This window comes from Aotus nancymaae, unplaced genomic scaffold (assembly GCF_030222135.1).
Source record: "Aotus nancymaae isolate 86718 unplaced genomic scaffold, 86718_ANA_hifiasm-v0.15.2.pri h1tg000007l, whole genome shotgun sequence".
In the NCBI taxonomy this organism is placed as follows: Eukaryota; Metazoa; Chordata; class Mammalia; order Primates; family Aotidae; genus Aotus; species Aotus nancymaae.
The window spans coordinates 15,395,138-15,413,079 of record NW_026988418.1 but is presented as its reverse complement, the minus strand read 5'-3'; the positions used below and the strand labels follow the sequence as shown (position 1 = coordinate 15,413,079).

General features: G+C 42.3%; 2 protein-coding genes across 2 annotated transcripts in view; both read left to right on the top strand.

Annotated features, from left to right (window-relative positions):
* Nucleotides 1–17,026, top strand: part of TXNDC12 (thioredoxin domain containing 12) — a 36,989-nt gene extending 19,963 nt beyond the window's left edge. Inside the window, exons 3-7 of the mRNA XM_012434673.2 lie at nucleotides 8,402–8,454; nucleotides 9,292–9,365; nucleotides 12,945–13,014; nucleotides 13,951–14,034; nucleotides 16,663–17,026. Coding sequence (XP_012290096.1) covers nucleotides 8,402–8,454; nucleotides 9,292–9,365; nucleotides 12,945–13,014; nucleotides 13,951–14,034; nucleotides 16,663–16,742 — 361 coding nt within the window. The 3' untranslated portion in view covers nucleotides 16,743–17,026. The remainder of the gene's footprint in view (nucleotides 1–8,401; nucleotides 8,455–9,291; nucleotides 9,366–12,944; nucleotides 13,015–13,950; nucleotides 14,035–16,662) is intronic.
* Nucleotides 2,228–6,119, top strand: KTI12 (KTI12 chromatin associated homolog). The gene has a single exon (XM_012434671.2). It carries the CDS (start codon nucleotides 3,552–3,554, stop codon nucleotides 4,614–4,616), a length of 1,065 nt encoding a protein of 354 aa, XP_012290094.2. The 5' UTR covers nucleotides 2,228–3,551; the 3' UTR covers nucleotides 4,617–6,119.
* Nucleotides 17,027–17,942: the final 916 nt, after the last annotated feature.

Below are 17,942 nucleotides of genomic sequence, written 5' to 3'. Positions count from 1 at the left end.
TTTAAATCAGCTACTACTTCAGGGAGTGATAAGGACCTTTAAGGCTCATTACACACAGTACTGTATGGAAAAAAGATTGTCAAAGATATGAAAGAAAACCCCAGTAGAGAGAACATCATGAAAGTTTAGCAGGATTATACCATTGAAGATGCCACCATTGTAGAAATAGCTGTGAAGGCCATCAAGCCTGAAACAATAAATTCCTGGGGGATAAAACTGTGTCCAGGTATGCACAAGACTTCTCAGGGTTTATGACAGGCAATTAAAATTATGAAAGAAATTGTGGATATGGCAAAAAAAAAAAAAGGGTGAGGGGTTAAGGGTTTTAAAATATGATCTTGGATAAATTCAAGAGGAATGAACAGCAGATAACTTGCTGGAGATGAGTGCCAGATGATAAGGAAAAACATGTAGAAGAAGCAGTGCCAGGAAACAGATCTGGCAGAAGGTTCTAATTATTTAGGACTGCTTTTGACTTATTTTACAACATGGACTCTTCTAAGATATGTACCCTGAAACTAAAGCAAAGGAAAAGGATTGGTATGGTATGGAAACATTTTTAGAGAAATGAGTCTCCCTCCCACTCCCTGTCCCCCTCTAAAAAATAAAAATAAAAAAGAGAGAGAAATGAAAAAGCAAAAAAGTTGGAAATTATAATGTATTTCCATAAAGTTACAAGAAGTGTGCCTGCCTGTTCTGCCTCCCTTTCCACCCTCCTCTGCCTCTGCCATCTTGAGACAGCAAGACCAACCCCTCCTCTTCTTCCTCCTCCTCAGCCTACTCAGCGTGAAGACAAGGATGAAGACCTTTATGATTATCCACTTCCACTTAATGAATACTAAATATATTTTTGCTTCTTTATGATTTTGTTTTTCTTTTCTTTTTTTTTCCCCTGCTTCGTGGAAACATTTTCTTATTAACATTTTCTTTTCTTTAGTTTACTTTATTGTAAGAATATGATATATAATACATATGACATTCAAAATATATTATTAGTAAGGCTTCCAGTCAACGGTAGACTATTAGTAGTTAAGTTTTAGGGAGTCAAAAGTTATATGCAGATTTTTGACTGCATAGGAGGTCAGTGCCCCTCATCCTGGGGTTGTTCAAGGGTCAGCTGTACTAAGTGCTACTGTGCATTAGGCATTAAATTATGCAAATCAACTCATTTAATTCTCACAACAACTTTTTGAGGTAGGTGTTATTGTTATCTTAATTTTAGAAAAGAAAAAAGTAAGGCACAGTTTTTCTAAGTTTACCAAAATAACTTGCCCAAGATCACACAGCTAGCAAGTGGCAGACCTAAGCACTCTGGCTTCAGAGCCTGCTGTTTAAACTTGTATACCATACTGCCTACTAGAGTCAAGTTGAATAGTCTAAAGTCTCAAGTAGGTTTAGTTTATGCACAGACAATTCAGTGCATGAGGAGGGAATGGCAGGGCATGAGAGGGAAAGCTAAGCACTGGTCTGTGTTTACTTTTTTTTGTTTTTTTGAGATGGAGTTTCGCTCTTGTTGTCCAGGCTGGAGTGCAATGGTGGCATGGTCTCAACTCACTGCAATCTCCACCTCCCGGGTTCAAGCAATTCTTCTGCCTCAACCTCTCGAGTAGCTGAGATTACAGGCGCATGCCACCACACCTGGCTAATGTTTAAAAATATATTTTTAGTAGAGACAGGGTTTCACCATGTTGGCCAGAGTGGTCTCGAACTCCTGACCTCAGGTGATCCACCCTCCTTGGTTTCCCAAAGTGCTGGGATTACAGGCATGAGCCACCGTGCTGGGGCTGTGTTTACATTTATTTAACCCTCACAACAACCTACTAAGTTGGTACACTTGTGAAATAACTGTTGTTATTTTATAGAAGGGGAAATTGAAGTACAGAAAAGTTATATAATTTGCCAATAATTACAACGCTAGTAAGTGGCACAGCCAAGACTTGAATCTTTTTTACTATACAGTACCAGAGAGATGCAAAGACCCCAGTATATGTGCACTTACAGTATACACACATGCACAGGCACACTCACATTTCTGCACTTAACATTCTATAGTGCTTGCTGTTTAAAGAAGAGATTCAACAGTTCTATAGCCCTGGGTCTCAAAACTTCTGCTAGAATAGAGCTGCCAGATTGAGCAAAAAAAAATAAAGGATGGCCAGGCACTGTGGCTCATGCGTTTAATCCCAGCACTTTGGGAGGCTGAGGCTGGTGGATCACCTGAGGTCAGGAGTTCAAGACCAGCCTGGCCAACATGGCAAAACCCCTTCTCTACTAAAAGTATAAAATTTAGCTGGGTGTGGTGGCAGACACTTGTAGTCCCAGCTACTTAGTTGGCTGAAACAGGAGAATCGCTTGAACCTGGAGGCAGAGGTTGTGGTGAGTTATCATGCCACTGCACTCCAGGCTGGGCAACAGAGTGAGACTCTGTCTCAATAATAATAATAATAATAATAATAATAATAATAATAAAGGATGCAGACCAGGCATCTTGGCTCACATACCTGTAATCCCAGCACTTTGGGAGGCAGAGGTGGTACAATTACTTGAGCCCAAGAGTTTGAGACCAGCCTGAGCAACATACTGACACTTCATCTCTAAAAAAGTAAGTAATAATAAAAAATTAAAGATGCCCAGTTAAATTCGAAATTTAGATAAATAATTTTAAATATATCCATGCAATATATGAGACACATTTAAGCTTAAAAATGTTGTTGGTGTTCATCTGAAATTTAAATTTAACTTGGCATTCTGTATTTTATCTGGCAACCCTACTAAGGAGAAGAATTCCCATTTGTTTTTCAAGTTCTAAGTCAAATGAATATTCCTACATTAAGTCTCCAATGATTTCTCTGGGTAGTTTGTTTTTCCCTTCTGTTCTTTTATAACCTCACCTGTATCTATCCATTATAGTATTTATTACTCTGATTGTAGGTGCCTGAGCCTTTCCATTCAGACCCTTTATCTTATTTTTTTTTTTTTTTTTTGAGACAGAGTCTTGTTTTGTCGTCAGGCACCAGGCTGGAGTGCAGTGGCGCAATCTCCACTCACTGCAGACTCCACCTCCTGCAGACCCTTTATCTTTTGTGAGGAAAGTTTTATGTTCATCTTTGAATTCCTAACCATGAAGATGTTGAATGATTGAAATGGTAATTTAATAAACATTTACTGAGAGCCAGTAGGTGTAAGAGGAGGAATGAAGGAGAACCAGCAGTTATGAATTGCCTTCTATATGCTAAATATAGTGCTGATTGCTTATAATAGTTAATGCTCCTGAGGCCTTATTAATAAATGGACGGGCAGGCTTTGGCCGCAGGGAGATCACATTCTCCTGAGGCCTATAACACTTGGCATTAATAACTGATGCCATTCTAGTCTCTGCATCTCCTTTCTGAGAGTTTTCTCCTAGTTGGCATAGAACTCCTGTTTCCATAGAAACAAGGTCTGTAAAAGTCAAGGGACAGGAAGAGCAACTTGCACTTCCGGCGTACGTCGGGACGCGAACAACTCGGAAGTTGACGCAGCGCGGTGGTATATGGTCGCTCCCTGAGAGGATGCCGCTCGTGGTGTTTTGCGGGCTGCCGTACAGCGGCAAGAGCCGGCGTGCTGAAGAGTTGCGCGTGGCCCTGGCGGCCGAGGGCCGCGGGGTGTACGTGGTGGACGACGCGGCTGTGCTGGGCGCAGAGGACCCAACCGTGTACGGTGATTCTGCCCGTGAGAAGGCACTGCGTGGAGCTCTGCGAGCCTCCGTGGAGCGGCACCTGAGTCGTCACGACGTGGTCATCCTGGACTCGCTTAACTACATCAAAGGCTTCCGCTACGAGCTCTACTGCCTAGCGCGGGCAGCGCGCACCCCGCTGTGCTTGGTCTACTGCGTACGTCCCGGCGGCCCGAGCGCTGGACCAAAGGTGGCGGGCGCGAACGGCGACCCGGGCCCGAACGTCAGTGTGAGTTGGCGGCCACGCGCTGAGAAGGACGGGAGACCCCTGGCGGCCGGCAGCAGTGTCCTCAGGGAACTGCATACTGCGGGCTCTGTAGTAAATGAAAGTACCCAGGCCGACGTACCTAAGGAACTGGAGCTAGAAGAAACCAGGGCTACAGAGTCACCAGCTCTCGTGACTCCGGAATCAGAGAAATCTGCAAAGCATGTGTCCAGTGCCTTTTACTCTCCCAAACTCCTGGAGGCCCTAACGCTGCGCTTTGAGGCTCCCGATTCTCGGAATCGCTGGGACCGGCCTTTATTCACTTTGGTGGGCTTAGAGGAGCCGTTACCCCTGGCGGAGATCCGCTCTGCCCTGTTTGAGAACCGGGCCCCACCACCCCATCAGTCTACGCAGTCCCAGCCCCTCGCCTCCGGCGGCTTTCTGCACCAGTTGGACCAGGTCACGAGTCAAGTATTGGCCGGACTGATGGAAGCGCAGAAGAGCGCTGTCCCCGGGGACTTGCTCACGCTTCCTGGTACCACAGAGCACTTGCGGTTTACCCGGCCCTTTACCATGGCAGAACTGAGTCGCCTTCGTCGCCAGTTTATTTCGTACACTAAAATGCATCCCAACAATGAGAACTTGCCTCAACTGGCCAACATGTTTCTTCAGTATCTGAGCCAGAGCCTGCACTAACTAGAGGAGGTGGGGTGGGGGGGAAGCCATGGCTTCTTATCTCCACTGCATATTATTTTTCTGGGAAGAATAAGCTGAAGGTCTCCAGAGCATATCAATGCAATACTATACTAGAGCTGTTGTGACTGATTCACTCAAACTTTCCTGCCTGTCTCTGTGTCAGGCCTTGGGTTTACAGCATAAGTTGAGACTAAAGAGAATGGAAAATTATCGTGGCGCATCCTGGGAAATCCCTCCAGAAAACAGACCTCAGGTGGATAGGAATTGCTTAGATTGGATCCGACTTGGGATATTACAGAGCATTGACCATTGACTTTCCTCATCTGAGGTGTGGGAGAACAGACTGGATGGATGAGAATTGTTTTAAACAATTGTGAACAGAAACCGAAGATGGCACAGTTCTACATCTGTACCTGCCCTTTTTTCATGCCACAAAAGTATTTTTTGAGTACTGTACTGACTTTTTGCTAGTCTTTATTCTGGGACTGAGTTCACAGATAAATCCATTGGTATCTGTGCTTGGGAAGCTTTGTTTTTGTGCAAGTAGGACAGTTATCTCCTAGATTATTTCCTCTAATAAAATCTTTTAAAATAGAGAGTCTACTGGAATCCCTTTCACTTAATGTAACAATGTTCCCTGTGTAACTCCATGTAATATTTTAGGTACATTTGTCATTGGTCTGCCTTTAAGTAGTATTTTGATAGTGCTGAGAATATAGATTTTGATCTAATCTAGAGTAATTATAACAATATCCTTAACTGTTGTGCTTCATTCTATATTTCAAGGCAAATATCATTGTAAGCTTGCCTTTCATTCTTCATTGATTTCATTGAACAAATGGTAGGTACCTACTTTAATAGTGCCTGTGATTTTCAAAGACTAATTAGATACAGTATTTTTGATCTTGAGATATGTGGTGAGAGGCCAGGTGTGGTGGCTCATGCTTGTAATCCCAGCAGTTCGGGAGTCCAAAATCGAGGTCAGGAGTTCGAGATTAGCCTGGCCAACATAGTGAAACCCTGTCTCTGCTAAAAATACAAAATAGTCAAGCATGGTGGTGTCCCCGTAATCCCAGCTATTCTGGAGGCTGAGGCACGAGAATCCCTGGAACTTGGGAGGCAGAGGTTGCAGTGAGCTGAGATTGCACCCCTGCACTCCAGCCTGGGTGACAGAGTGAAAGTGTGTCTCGAAAAACAAAAAGAGATGTGGTGAGAAGTACAAGTAAAAGATAGGATGAAATGGGCTGGTGGTCAGAGGATGATGGCAAAATGCTTTGGAAACTGGTGAAAAGGACTAACTAGCTGCTAGGAAAGGTGGTTTTGGAAAGGCTTTATAGAGGAGTTAACATTTGAACCACCACTGTAGAATAATGTCAGCAAAGGACCAAATAGTAAATGTTTTTAGGCTTTGTAGACCATCAGATACTGTTGCTACTTATAGATGGCAAGTAAACAAGTGAGCATGAATGTATTTTAATAAAACTACAGATACTGAAATGTGAATTACATTTAATTTTAACATATCACAAAGGAGTTTTTAGATTTGCTTTGCAAACATTGAAAAATGTGGAAAAAAATATTTGCATATCATGGGCCCTATGGAAGCAGGAGGTGGGCTGGATTTGGCCTACAGACCCTAGTTTGCCAACCCTTGCTCTAGAAGGATAAATAGATGTTTGCCACGGAGAAAACATAAAGCAAGACATTCTAAAACATGCATGGTCCGAAACTATGGAGCTGTTCAAAGGTGAGATAGATGGGCTGCCTTGATGGTATATTCCTTGCTCATCAGGTAATCGATACCACCTTTTGTTTCTGGTAAGAGGATTCATGTGTGAAATGGAGGTTTGGATGAGGGAAACTCAAAAGGCCTTTTCCAATCTTCATTCAGTTGGTTATTGATTGAATAGGGTTTAACCATGGATTCTGGATTGCCATTCTAAATTGAAGTAGACTAATAGAAAGAACATTGGTTCTGGAGTCGGACTTCTGAGTTAGCTAGTAAGCGGCAGGACATAGGTTTTTGTTTTGGGTTTTGTTTTGTTTTGTTTTTTTGAGACAAGGTCAGGCTGTTTCCCGGGCTGAAGTGCAATGGTGTGAGTAGCTGGGACTACAGGCGTGCACCCTATGCCTGGCTAAGTTTTGTATTTTTTTGTAGAGACAGGTTTTCACCATGTTGCCCTAGCTGGTCTTGAACTTTGAGCTTAAGTGATCTTCCTGCCTCGGCCTCCCAAAGTGCTGAGATTACAGATGTGAGCCACTGAGCCCAGCCTAGAATCTAGATTTTATGTGGCCAAATATTTACTCTATTGAGTATCTCAGTTTTCTCATTTCTATTAAGAGACCGTTAATAGTATCTACCTTAGGGTTATTTTGAGGATTAAAATGAAATAATCCATATACAATACAATGTCGTATAATAAACATTAAGCACATTTTAGCTATTATGGTTACCTGTATCCTACTGGCCACCTAAACTTGTCCTGCTCATTTGGTTTACAAGCTTTTACAAGTATTGGAGGCGAAAGTTCATCCAGATGTGAGGTAGGCCTAAAGTGATGTAGCTGAATAATTCATTTGACACTTAATGAATGAGTTAATTTATGTGTATTTACAGTAGTGCCTGGCACATGGTAAATGGTATATACGTGTTTGCTATGAATGATATATGTGTCAGACATAAGGGACATAGAGGCAGCTAAGAGTTCCTTGTCTTAGGAATCCCCAGGTCCAGTGGAGGGAGATGGGTAAATAATAAATGCAGATCAATATGTTAAGTATATGGTAGCTTTTATACAGTGTTTGTTGTTATGGTGACATGGGGTTGTGTGATGGAGAAAGCTAATGGCTACCTACCGACATGGGGTCTTCCTACTAGTTGTCATTTGAGCCTTGAGAGCTTAAGAGCTTCCTCTAGCCAGTCTGGTTCAGGTGGATTGCATTGCTCACAGTGAACACTTTCCTCCCTGATAATAAAAATTATATTGTAGAAAAATCATGAAATACAAATGTATTATAGGAAAACATCCACAATCCCATTATCCATAGAAAACTGCTATTATGTTTTGGTACATTTTCTTTTAGGCTCTTTTCTCTGTACATATTTTATAATTAAAATCAGACTATAGGTATGTTTCTATCCTAGTTTTTTATATAAGCTACCAATGAAAAATTATTATTTTCAATGATTATATAACAATAATCATTTAGAAATACTGTAACATTTTGTTTGTTTGAGACAGAGTCTTCTGTTGCCCAGGCTGGAGTGTAATGGTGCTATCTTGGCTCTCTGCAACCTCTGCCTCCCAGGCTCAAGCAATTTTAATGCTTCAGCCACCCCAATAGCTGGGACTACAGACACATGCCACCATGTCCAGCTAATTGTTGTATTTTTAGCAGAGACAGCGTTTTGTTTTGTTGGCCAGGCTGGTCTTGAACCCCTGGCCTCAAGTGGTCCACCCACATCAGCCTCCCAAAGTTCTGGGATTACAGGCATGAGCCACCGTGCCCATCCCTCCCTAACTGTAAAGCCCAAATCTGCAGAATTTACAGAAATGTTAGAATTTGTCGATAATTTTGTTACAGCAATTATCTATTATTATTGAACATTTAAATTGTCTAAAGATTTTCCCAATTGAAATAATACTACAGAAATATATTCATGTATTAATCTTTGTCACATTTTTTTTTTTGGTGCTGTGACTTGGATATGAATCTTTAACACATTTTATTAGATTTCAAGAAGTGGAATTGCTAGATTATAATTTCTTTGTTTTGCTTTTAAGTGGACTGCCCCTGATGGTGATTATTCATAAATCATGGTGTGGAGCTTGCAAAGGTAAGTGCAAGTGCTCAGTCTAAATTCAAAACTCAGATGTGTTGTCAAATATTAACATTTAGCAGATATTGGCACTGACTCTGGCCCAGTACTACTCACTATTTAAGGAATACTAAAGAAATATATGACATTGGCTGGGTGCAGTGGCTTAGCCTGTAATCCCCGTACTTTGGGAGGCTGAGGTGGGCCGATTACTTGAGGCCAGGAGTTGACCAGCCTGGCTAACATAGTGAAACCCCACCTCTACTAAAAATACAAAAAAATTAGCCGGGTGTGGTGGCATGTCCCTATAATCCCAGCTACTCAGGAGGTTGAGAATCACTTGAGCCTGAGAGGCGGAGGTTGCAGTGAGCTGAGATCATGCCACTGCACTCCAGTTTGGGCGACAGAGTGAGACTCTGTATCAAAAATAATAATAATTGGAATGTATGCATATATACAGCATATATACACACATACATATATGTATACGCATATATATACACATGTGTGGCAGACTGTCACTCTATTGTCTTCTACTTCAATAGTTTTTGAAATGTAACTATGAAAAGCAAATAATGCTTTTCCCCCTATTCATATGCCATTATCCTTGTTTTATAAATGAGGTAACAGCTTCAGAGAAACAAAGTAAATCACTCAAGGTGACATAGCTATGCAGGTTCAGAATCCAGGTAGCCTAATTCTTTATTTTTGGAGTGTAAAAAAAAAAAGTTTGTTATATGAATCAATTCAAGAAACGCCTAAACTACCAAAGAGAAATAGTGATGCTTATGCTTTTTAAGGTTTGAATATGACAATGATGTTTTTTCTTCTATTCCAAAATCTTTCCCCCCCCAGCGCTAAAGCCCAAATTTGCAGAATCTACAGAAATTTCAGAACTCTCCCATAATTTTGTTATGGTAAATCTTGAGGTAAGATTTTGAGAATTTCTTCTTTCTGCTATGATTTTAAGACTTTTAAAATTAACATCACTTGTGCATATTCATTATAGCTTCATTAATGGTATAAAATCAAATTTATTTATGTGTTTTTCTCTTGACCTCTAATACTAAGACTTGCATCAGATGTGTTAGAAAGCCATCTAGGCTGGGGGCGATGGCTCACGCCTGTAATCCCAGCACTTTGGGAGGCCGAGGCGGGCGAATCACGAGGTCAAGAGATCGAGACCATCCTGGCCAACATGGTGAAACCCCATCTCTACTAAAAAATACAAAAATTAGCTGGGAGTGGAATTGCTTGAACCCAGGAGGCGGAAGTTGCAGTGAGCTGAGATCATGCCACTGCACTCCAGCCTGGCGACAGAGTGAGACTCCATCTCAAAAAAAAAAAAAAAAGAAAGCCATCTAACATCTATTTCTGGGAGGAACTAGGAGAGGAGAGATTGAATAAGATGACTAAATTTTTTTTTGACACAGAGTCTTGCTCTGTCACCCAGGCTGGAGTGCAGTGGTGCAATCCTGGCCCACTACAACCTCCTCCTCTTGGGTTAAATCAGTTCTCCTGCCTCACCCTCCCAAGTGGCTAGAATTGCAGGGAGGTGCCATCACGCCCAGATAATTTTTGTATTTTTATTTATAAAATTTTTTTTAATTATTATTATTTTTGAGACAGAGTCTCACTGTCGCCCAGGCTGGAGTGCAGTGGTGTAGTCTCAGCTCACTGCAACCTCCGCCTCTGGGGTTAAACTGATTCTCCTGCCTCAGCCTCCCCAAGTAGCTGGGAGTACAGGCATGTGCCACCACACCAGGCTAACTTTTGTATTTTTAGCAGAGATGGGGTTTTGCCATGTTGTCCAGGCTGGTCTCGAACTCCTGACCTCAGGTGATCCACCCACCTTAGCCTCCCAAAGTGCTGGGAATACATGTGTGAGGTACCGTGCCTGGCCAATTTTTGTATTTTTAGTAGAGATGGGATTTCACCATGTTGGCCAGGCTGGTCTCAAGCTCCTGACCTTAAGTGATCCACCCGCCTCGGCCTCCCAAAGTGCTAGGATTACAGGCATGAGCCAGCATGCCTGGCCTTAAGATGACTAAATGTTAAGGTCCTTTTATCTCTATGATTATGACTTGTTTTACATCTTTGTAAAGCTAGGCTAAAGGTATAGTCATACATGCAGACCACAACTTTCTGCGAAATGTGATTCTATTATAACCAAGTGAGTTGAATGGAAAGTGCCACACTCTGAGTTCAAATCACAAGTCCTTTATTGCCGGCGACCGAGAGTCAGCTCACACTCACATCTCAGCCCCAAGGAAGGGGTGTGATTTCCTTTTATATGTTGCTCAGGGTAAGGGGGCAAAGCAGAATTTTACAGAAGCAGCGAGTTAGGGGAGGAAACTGGGAACCAGGGGAGGTGGAAGTTCTCATGATTGTTGGTTACTGAGGGGGTTGATCACAATGAGCAAGGGACTTGCCAAGCAGGATGTGATTACAATGGTTGCAAGATTCTGGGTACAGCGTGACCTGGTGGTGCACAGCGTGACCTAGTTGTGCACCTGGGGGAAATGTGGTGGGGGGAGAAGCTAAGATGGAGTCAGTTAGGCCTATATCCAAAATGAAGTTAGTTTGGTTTATCTCAATTCAATTGAGCGCCTGATCTGTGCTGGGCTTATATGTGCAACCTGCTTATTTCCTTATGAAAATAGCTTTTATGTACCTCATATAGGTTACAGGCCTTGGAATCCTGAGTCATAGAATGTCAGATCTTAGAGTTGGAAGAGATTTTTAGGCTATTGGTACTGTCCTCATTTTACAGGAAAAACATCTTAGGCCTGAAGCAGATATGTGATTTGGTCAAAATCATAGAGCCTCATAAGTGATAAGAATAGGTACTCTGACCTAGCCGTGTTCTCTTTTAGGCCATACTTTCACATATGGGGTACTCAGATGCTCTTGATGATACTGCTAGCTGTAAGTTTCTGTAAAGATAGTATTTACTTGGGCCAGGCATGGTGGCTCATGTCTGTAATCTCAGCGCTATGGGAGACTGAGGTGGGCAGATCACAAGTCAAGAGATTGAGACCATTCTGGTCAACATGGTGAAATCCCATCTCTACTAAAAATACAAAAATTAGGTGAGCATGGTGGTGCACACCTGTAGTCCCAGCTACTTGAGAGGCTGAGGCAGGAGAATCACTTGAACCCAGGAGGCAGAGGTTGCAGTGAGCTGAGATCTCACCACTGCACTCCAGCATGGTAACAGAGCAACACTCTGTCTCAAAAAAAAAAAAAAAAAAGACGATGTTTACTTAAACATAAGTTGGAGAATCTTGTGAACACAACAGTTAACAGTGAGGCAGCTAAGGGATTGCTTATATAGCTAGTGGATAGACTGAATGCTGATTCACCTCACTATATTGAAGTTATATTAAAAGAAATGACCCCAGTTAACCCCTGAAATGGGAACCACATCATAAATTGTAAAACTATTGATTGCCTTTGCACATGAATTCCTCACCACTTTCTGTGGTGAATTGGGATTCTTAGTCTTTTTTTTTTTTTTTTTTTTTGAAACAGAGTCTCCCTCTGTTGCCCAAGCTGGAGTGCAGTGGTGCGATCTTGGCTCACTGCAACCTCTGCCTCCTGGGTGCAAGCAATTCTCCTGCCTCAGACTCCCGAGTAGCTGGGACTATAGGCACCCACCACCATGTCCAACTAATTTTTTTGTATTTTTAGTAGAGACGGGGTTTCACCATATTGGCCAGGCTGGTCTCGGACTCCTGACCTTGTGATCGCCTGCCTTGGCCTCCCAAAGTGCTGGGATTACAGGCATGAGCCACTGCACTTGGCCAGGATTCTTACTCTAAGGAGACAGTAATAACGTCTTCAGAGAGGATTCTCCAACTTTGGAAATTTCTTAAAAAGAAAACTGATTGTGTGGGTTTTTAATCTCCTGGGAGGACTATGAGTCCACAACTGTAACTAAAATGCCAGCCTTATTATTCATGCACTAAAGAAATACTATGTGCAAGTCAATGATGTAGGTACTAGGAATATAGCAGTGAACAAAACAGACAAAATTTCCTCATTCTAGTGTGGGAAGACAGACAAATAAGTACTTTAGAATATGTCAGATGGTAGTAAATGCTATGGCTAAAAAAGATGGAAGGGATGACTGCAGTTTTAAATAGATGGTTCAAAAATAAAGGGACATTTGAGCAAAGGTCTGAAACAGAAAAGGGAGTGAACCATGTGGATAATAATGGGGGAAGTGTGTCCAGGCAGGTAGTAAGAGCAAGTCCAAAAGCCTGAGTTAGGATTATGCCTGGCTTTTTTAATGACAGCAACAGCAGGAGGTCAGTGTGGCTGAAGAGGACTTAACAAGGAGTAGGACATGAAGTTAGAGAAGTGCCTAGGTGACAGATCATGTAGGGCCTTATAGGCCACTGCAAAGACTTGGGGTTTTGCCCTGACAAGTGAGGAAGCCACTGAATGGTTTTGAGGAGAGAGAGGACATTATGTTACTTAAGGTTTACATTTAATCCTAATAGGATGAAGAGGAACCCAAAGATGAAGATTTCAGCCCTGATGGAGGTTATATTCCACGTATCCTTTTCCTGGGTAAGGCACATGATCTTAATCTGGGAATCCATGATGTGGATGGAGAGAGAAATGAATCAAGGCACTGACTCTATCTAGTGAAACTATACCAGGATGACCACAAACAAACAAAAACCAGTTTCAGGAGAGAGTAGGGGAGTTCTGAATGCTGGAACTACAAGTTTGAAGGAAAACTTTTCCCATTAACTAACTGCTTTTGTGAGCAATGACAAGAGTTTGACTGTGCACAGTGGCTTATGCCTGTCACCTCAGCACTTTGGGAGGCCAAGACGGGTGAATTGCTTGAGTCCAATTTAAGAACAGCCTGGGCAACATGGTGAAAGCTTGTCTCTACAAAAAATACAAAAATTAGCCAGGTATGGTGGTGTGCACCCGTAGTCCCAGCTATTCAGGAGGCTGAGGCGGGAAGATCGATCGAGCCTGGGAGGTCAGGGCTGTAGTGAGCCATAATCGTGCCACTGCCCTTGAGCCTGAATGATAGAAGGAGCCTCAATGTCCCTATCTCAAAAGAAAAAAAAGAGTTTGATCATCCATTTATACACTCAGTAGCCATTTGAGCACCAGCATATGTCGAGTGCTGTATTAGGCACTACAGAGACAGAGATAAGCAAGAATTCCCACCCTTGACCCTATAGTGCAGCTAAGGCAATAGAATAATATAACCAGACAAATGTCTTTCCACAAACAACTTTATAAAAGATATGTAATGACCACCTAATCTTTGCTCAGCATAAATTCTGCTAGATTTTATGGGGGATATAAATAAAAATCATCAAGTAGAAAAGGAAGCACAAATGTAGGAGGCATTAAGATAAGGTAACAGACTGCAAATATGGGCAGATCTTACTTTCTAGAGGGCCTAGTATACCGTGTAGTGTTTGAAGTACCTGTTTATTGTAATTGCTGCAAAACCCTGTGCCATTTTGTCTATAACAGATCCCAGTGGCAAGGTGCATCCTGAAATCATCAATGAGAATGGAAACCCCAGCTACAAGTATTTCTACGTCAGTGCTGAGCAAGGTATAGTTATGCTGAAGGGAGGGAGGATTACTGCTAGATTTAACTAGGATGAACCACATACAAGGTCTGTGATAGGAAAGTAAATTCAGCACGTTAGCTGAGCGTCTCCTGCATGTCTAGCTTTTGGCTAGATCCTGTGTAGGATATAAGGGAAAGATGAAACTGAACCCTTTCCCTTGGGAGAGCTGACTGACCCACAGGCAGCTGTGAAGAACTGAGGCACACAAATGACTGAGATAGTCACTTGCCCATAGTTTCATACTTAATAAGTAGCAGAGCCAGGATTTGAATCCAGAACTTAGTTTTTTCCTACTGAGCTAATACTGTTCTTACTACGAAAATTCAGAGGAAGAGGAATAGTGTTAGATGAACAAGTCTGAGGTTTCATAGATATTAAACTTAAATAGGTCGGGCACAGTGGCTCGCATCTGTAATCTCAGCACTTTGGGAGGCCGAGGTGGGTGGATTACTTGAGGTCAGGAGTTCAAGACTGGCCTGGCCAACATGGCAAAACCCTGTCTCTACTAAAAATGCAAAAAATAGCTGAGCGTGATGGTGGGTGCCTGTAATCCAAGCTACTTGGGAGGCTGAGGTAGGAGAATTGCTTGAGCCTGGGAGGCGGAGGTTGCAGTGAGCCAAAATCATGCCGTTGCACTCCAGCCTGGGTGACAGAGCGAGACTCCATCTCAAAAAAACCTTAAATGAACCTAGAAGGATAAAAATTTTATCTCTGGACAGATATGAGGAGGATATTTCAAGCTATGGAAGTAAAGTGGAGGGGAAATGTAGCCCAGCATAGAGTTTGTAAGGTTTGCTAGAGAAAATAATGACTGAATTAAGTCTTAGAGAATGAGACCTTGTTGGTAGCAGAATGGGAAAAGCATGTTCCAGGAGAGAAGAGCACTGGCACAAACAAGTGAAGGAAGTTTGGAATCATTAGCCAGTCACACTGTTTTGTTCTCTAATCTTTGAGCACAGTCATTCTGGAGGCAGGGGTTGGAATTCAAGCCATGTATTCTTGCTGTTTTCCTTTCTTTTCCCCTCATCTATGAAAGGGAGTTGTGGGCTAAGTTGCCATGCATCCTGCCAGGTTGTTGATCACTTTGATTTGAGTCCTTTGAACTCTTATTCTCAGATTAGGGATGGGGAAGAGATCTGTAGATGCTATTACCTTCTCCTGGCTAAGGAGAATGTCATGTTCCTTAACCAAATGCAGATCACTGGAGATTGGTATCAAAGTAAAATTTTCTACGTGGAGAAGGGCAGCTAGGCTTTACATCCCTAGTTCTTGTATCTTGAGATTTACCTTCCCTTTAGAAATTCATCCAAGTTACCACAGATGTCTTCACACTGACATAGTCCAGATGTGAACACAAGACCCTTCCCTAAATCCCCCATCTCTCAGCCGACATGAAACTGGAACATTCAAACCTGGCTTTACTAAAGGCATAGGCAAAACAAAAGAGAAATAACAAACTATATTATCTGGCTCTTATGAGCTTATGGGTTGGCTTTGCAGGATTCATAGACTCTGGCTCAACCCAACTCCTGGCCTGCCATTATATGGGGGTGCTATTGTAGAACTACCACTCAGGAGCCTATACTGAAATAGCTGTCCTCCTCAATTCTAAATCTATAAGCAGGATGCCCCAAGATAGACAAGAAGTTTCATCTCGAGCCTACTTAAAGCCTTCCTTCCAGGTTTCTCTCTCCCTCTCTTTCTTTTTTTTTTTTTTTATCCTGAGAACTTGTTTTCATCCATGTATAGTTGATACTGGAAATGATGACCCCCTTCAGTAGAGACACCCCCGCCCCAGCACACACACTCCTCAGTGTAATCTGTAACCGTCACAGGAAATAAAATAAGTGCAACATTCATCCAAAAGATATGGTGGGGACAATAAGAAGGTGTTTCCTCTTCCCTTGGGCTCAAGTGAACATCTACAGTCTAGGACAGGGGATCAGCTCTAATCCTAGAGGGTAAGCCAAAATCACTGCTAAGATTTTTGTAGGACTTCATAGTTGATAAAACACTTTTTGCAGGACTTCATAGTTGATAAAACACTTTTATTATCTGTTCTCCCATTTAATTTTTTTTAAATCCAGTTTCTGTGGAATCTCCCATTTAATTTTTCTAATCCTGTGTGAAGTGAGTAACATTATTTCATTTTATAAATGAGGAAACAAATTCAAAGAGATAAAGGACAGCTGGGCACAATCCCAGCACTTTGGGAGGCCGAGGCAGGCAGATCATGAGGTCAGGAAGTCAAGACCATCCTGGCTAACATAGTGACTATCTCTACTAAAAATACAAAAAATTAGCCAGGTGTAGTGCTGTGCGCCTGTAAGTCCTGGCTACTCAGGAGGCTGAGGCAGGAGAATCACTTGAACCCGGGAGGCAGAGGTTGCAATGAGTCGAGATTGTACCACTGCACTCCAGCCTGGGCCACAGAGCAAGAAAAAAGAAGAGATAAATGACTTGCCTGGGCCCAAATCCAGAGCTAGATCTTGAGTCCAGATCTTGTACACCTCTCATATATCTTCTGAAACATTTAAAAATGTACATTGGTTGTCAAATGTTAAACATGACTTACTTTCTACTTTTTTCCTCCAATCTTTATTTCACAGTTGTTCAGGGGATGAAGGAAGCTCAGGAAAGACTGACGGGTGATGCCTTCAGACAGAAACATCTTGAAGATGAGTTGTAACATGAATGTGCCCCTTCTTTCATCAGAGTTAGTGTTCTGTAAGGAAAGCAGCAAGGGAGGGGATATTGAGGAATCATTCAGAACAATTAAGCCGACCAGGAAACCTCATTCCTACCTACACTGGAAGGAGCTCTCTCACTGTGGAAGAGATCTGCTAACAGAAGCTGGTCTGCATGTTTGTAGATCCAGCAGAGAGTGGCAGACTTTCTTCTCCTTCTCCCTCTCATGTAAATGTCAATTTGTCATTGAATGTAAAGAATAAAATCTTCTGACACAAAACTTAAGCCACTTGGAGGTTTACTCTTTGCACTTAAGTATTTGAGTCTTTTCCCATTTCCTCCCACTTTACTCACCTTAGTGGTGAAAGGAGACTAGTAGCATCTTTTCTACAATGTTAAAATTGCAGAAATAGTTTATCATTAAAAAACAACAACAATAAATCCTAAGTGTAAATCAGTAACTCTACCCTCTACCAAGGATATCAGCCTGTTTTTTTCCTTTTTTCTCCTGGGAATAATTGGGGGCTTCTTCCCAAATTTCTACAACCCCTTTCCTCTTCTTGTGCTTGGGCTTCCCTGTTTGCACGCATGCGTGTGGCAGGACTGGCTGTGTGCTTTGACTCGGCTCTGGGTGGAAGCATGCTTTCCCTTGTTACTGTTGGAGAAATTCAAACCTTCAAGCTGTAGGGGTGTAGCCATTTTGTCAAGTCATCAGCTGTATTTTTGTACTGGCATTAACAATAAAAAGAGACAAAATATTGTTCCATAAAACTTTAATAAAACTTTAAAAGGAAATGTGCTGTAATGGCCTTTTTGTTATTGGAGAATGGAGGGAGGGATGGAGATCACCTAAGGTCCCGGAGGACCTGAGGTTGGGAGTTTGAGACCAGTCTGACCAACATGGAGAAACCCCGTCTCTACTAAAAATACAAAATTAGCCAGGCATGGTGGCGCATGCCTGTAATCCCAGCTACTCAGGAGGCTGAGGCAGGAGAATCGCTTGAACCCAGGAGGCGGAGGTTGCAGTGAGCCAAAATCATGCCATTGTACTCCAGCCTGGGCAACAAGAGCAAAACTCGTGTCTAAAATAAAATTTAAAAAAACCTTTCCTGCCACCTCTCAGATAATAGTATTAATGGTAGGAAATAGTGGAAACTCAGTCTTTGCTAAGTGCTCTTCTAAGTGCTTTATATGTGTTATC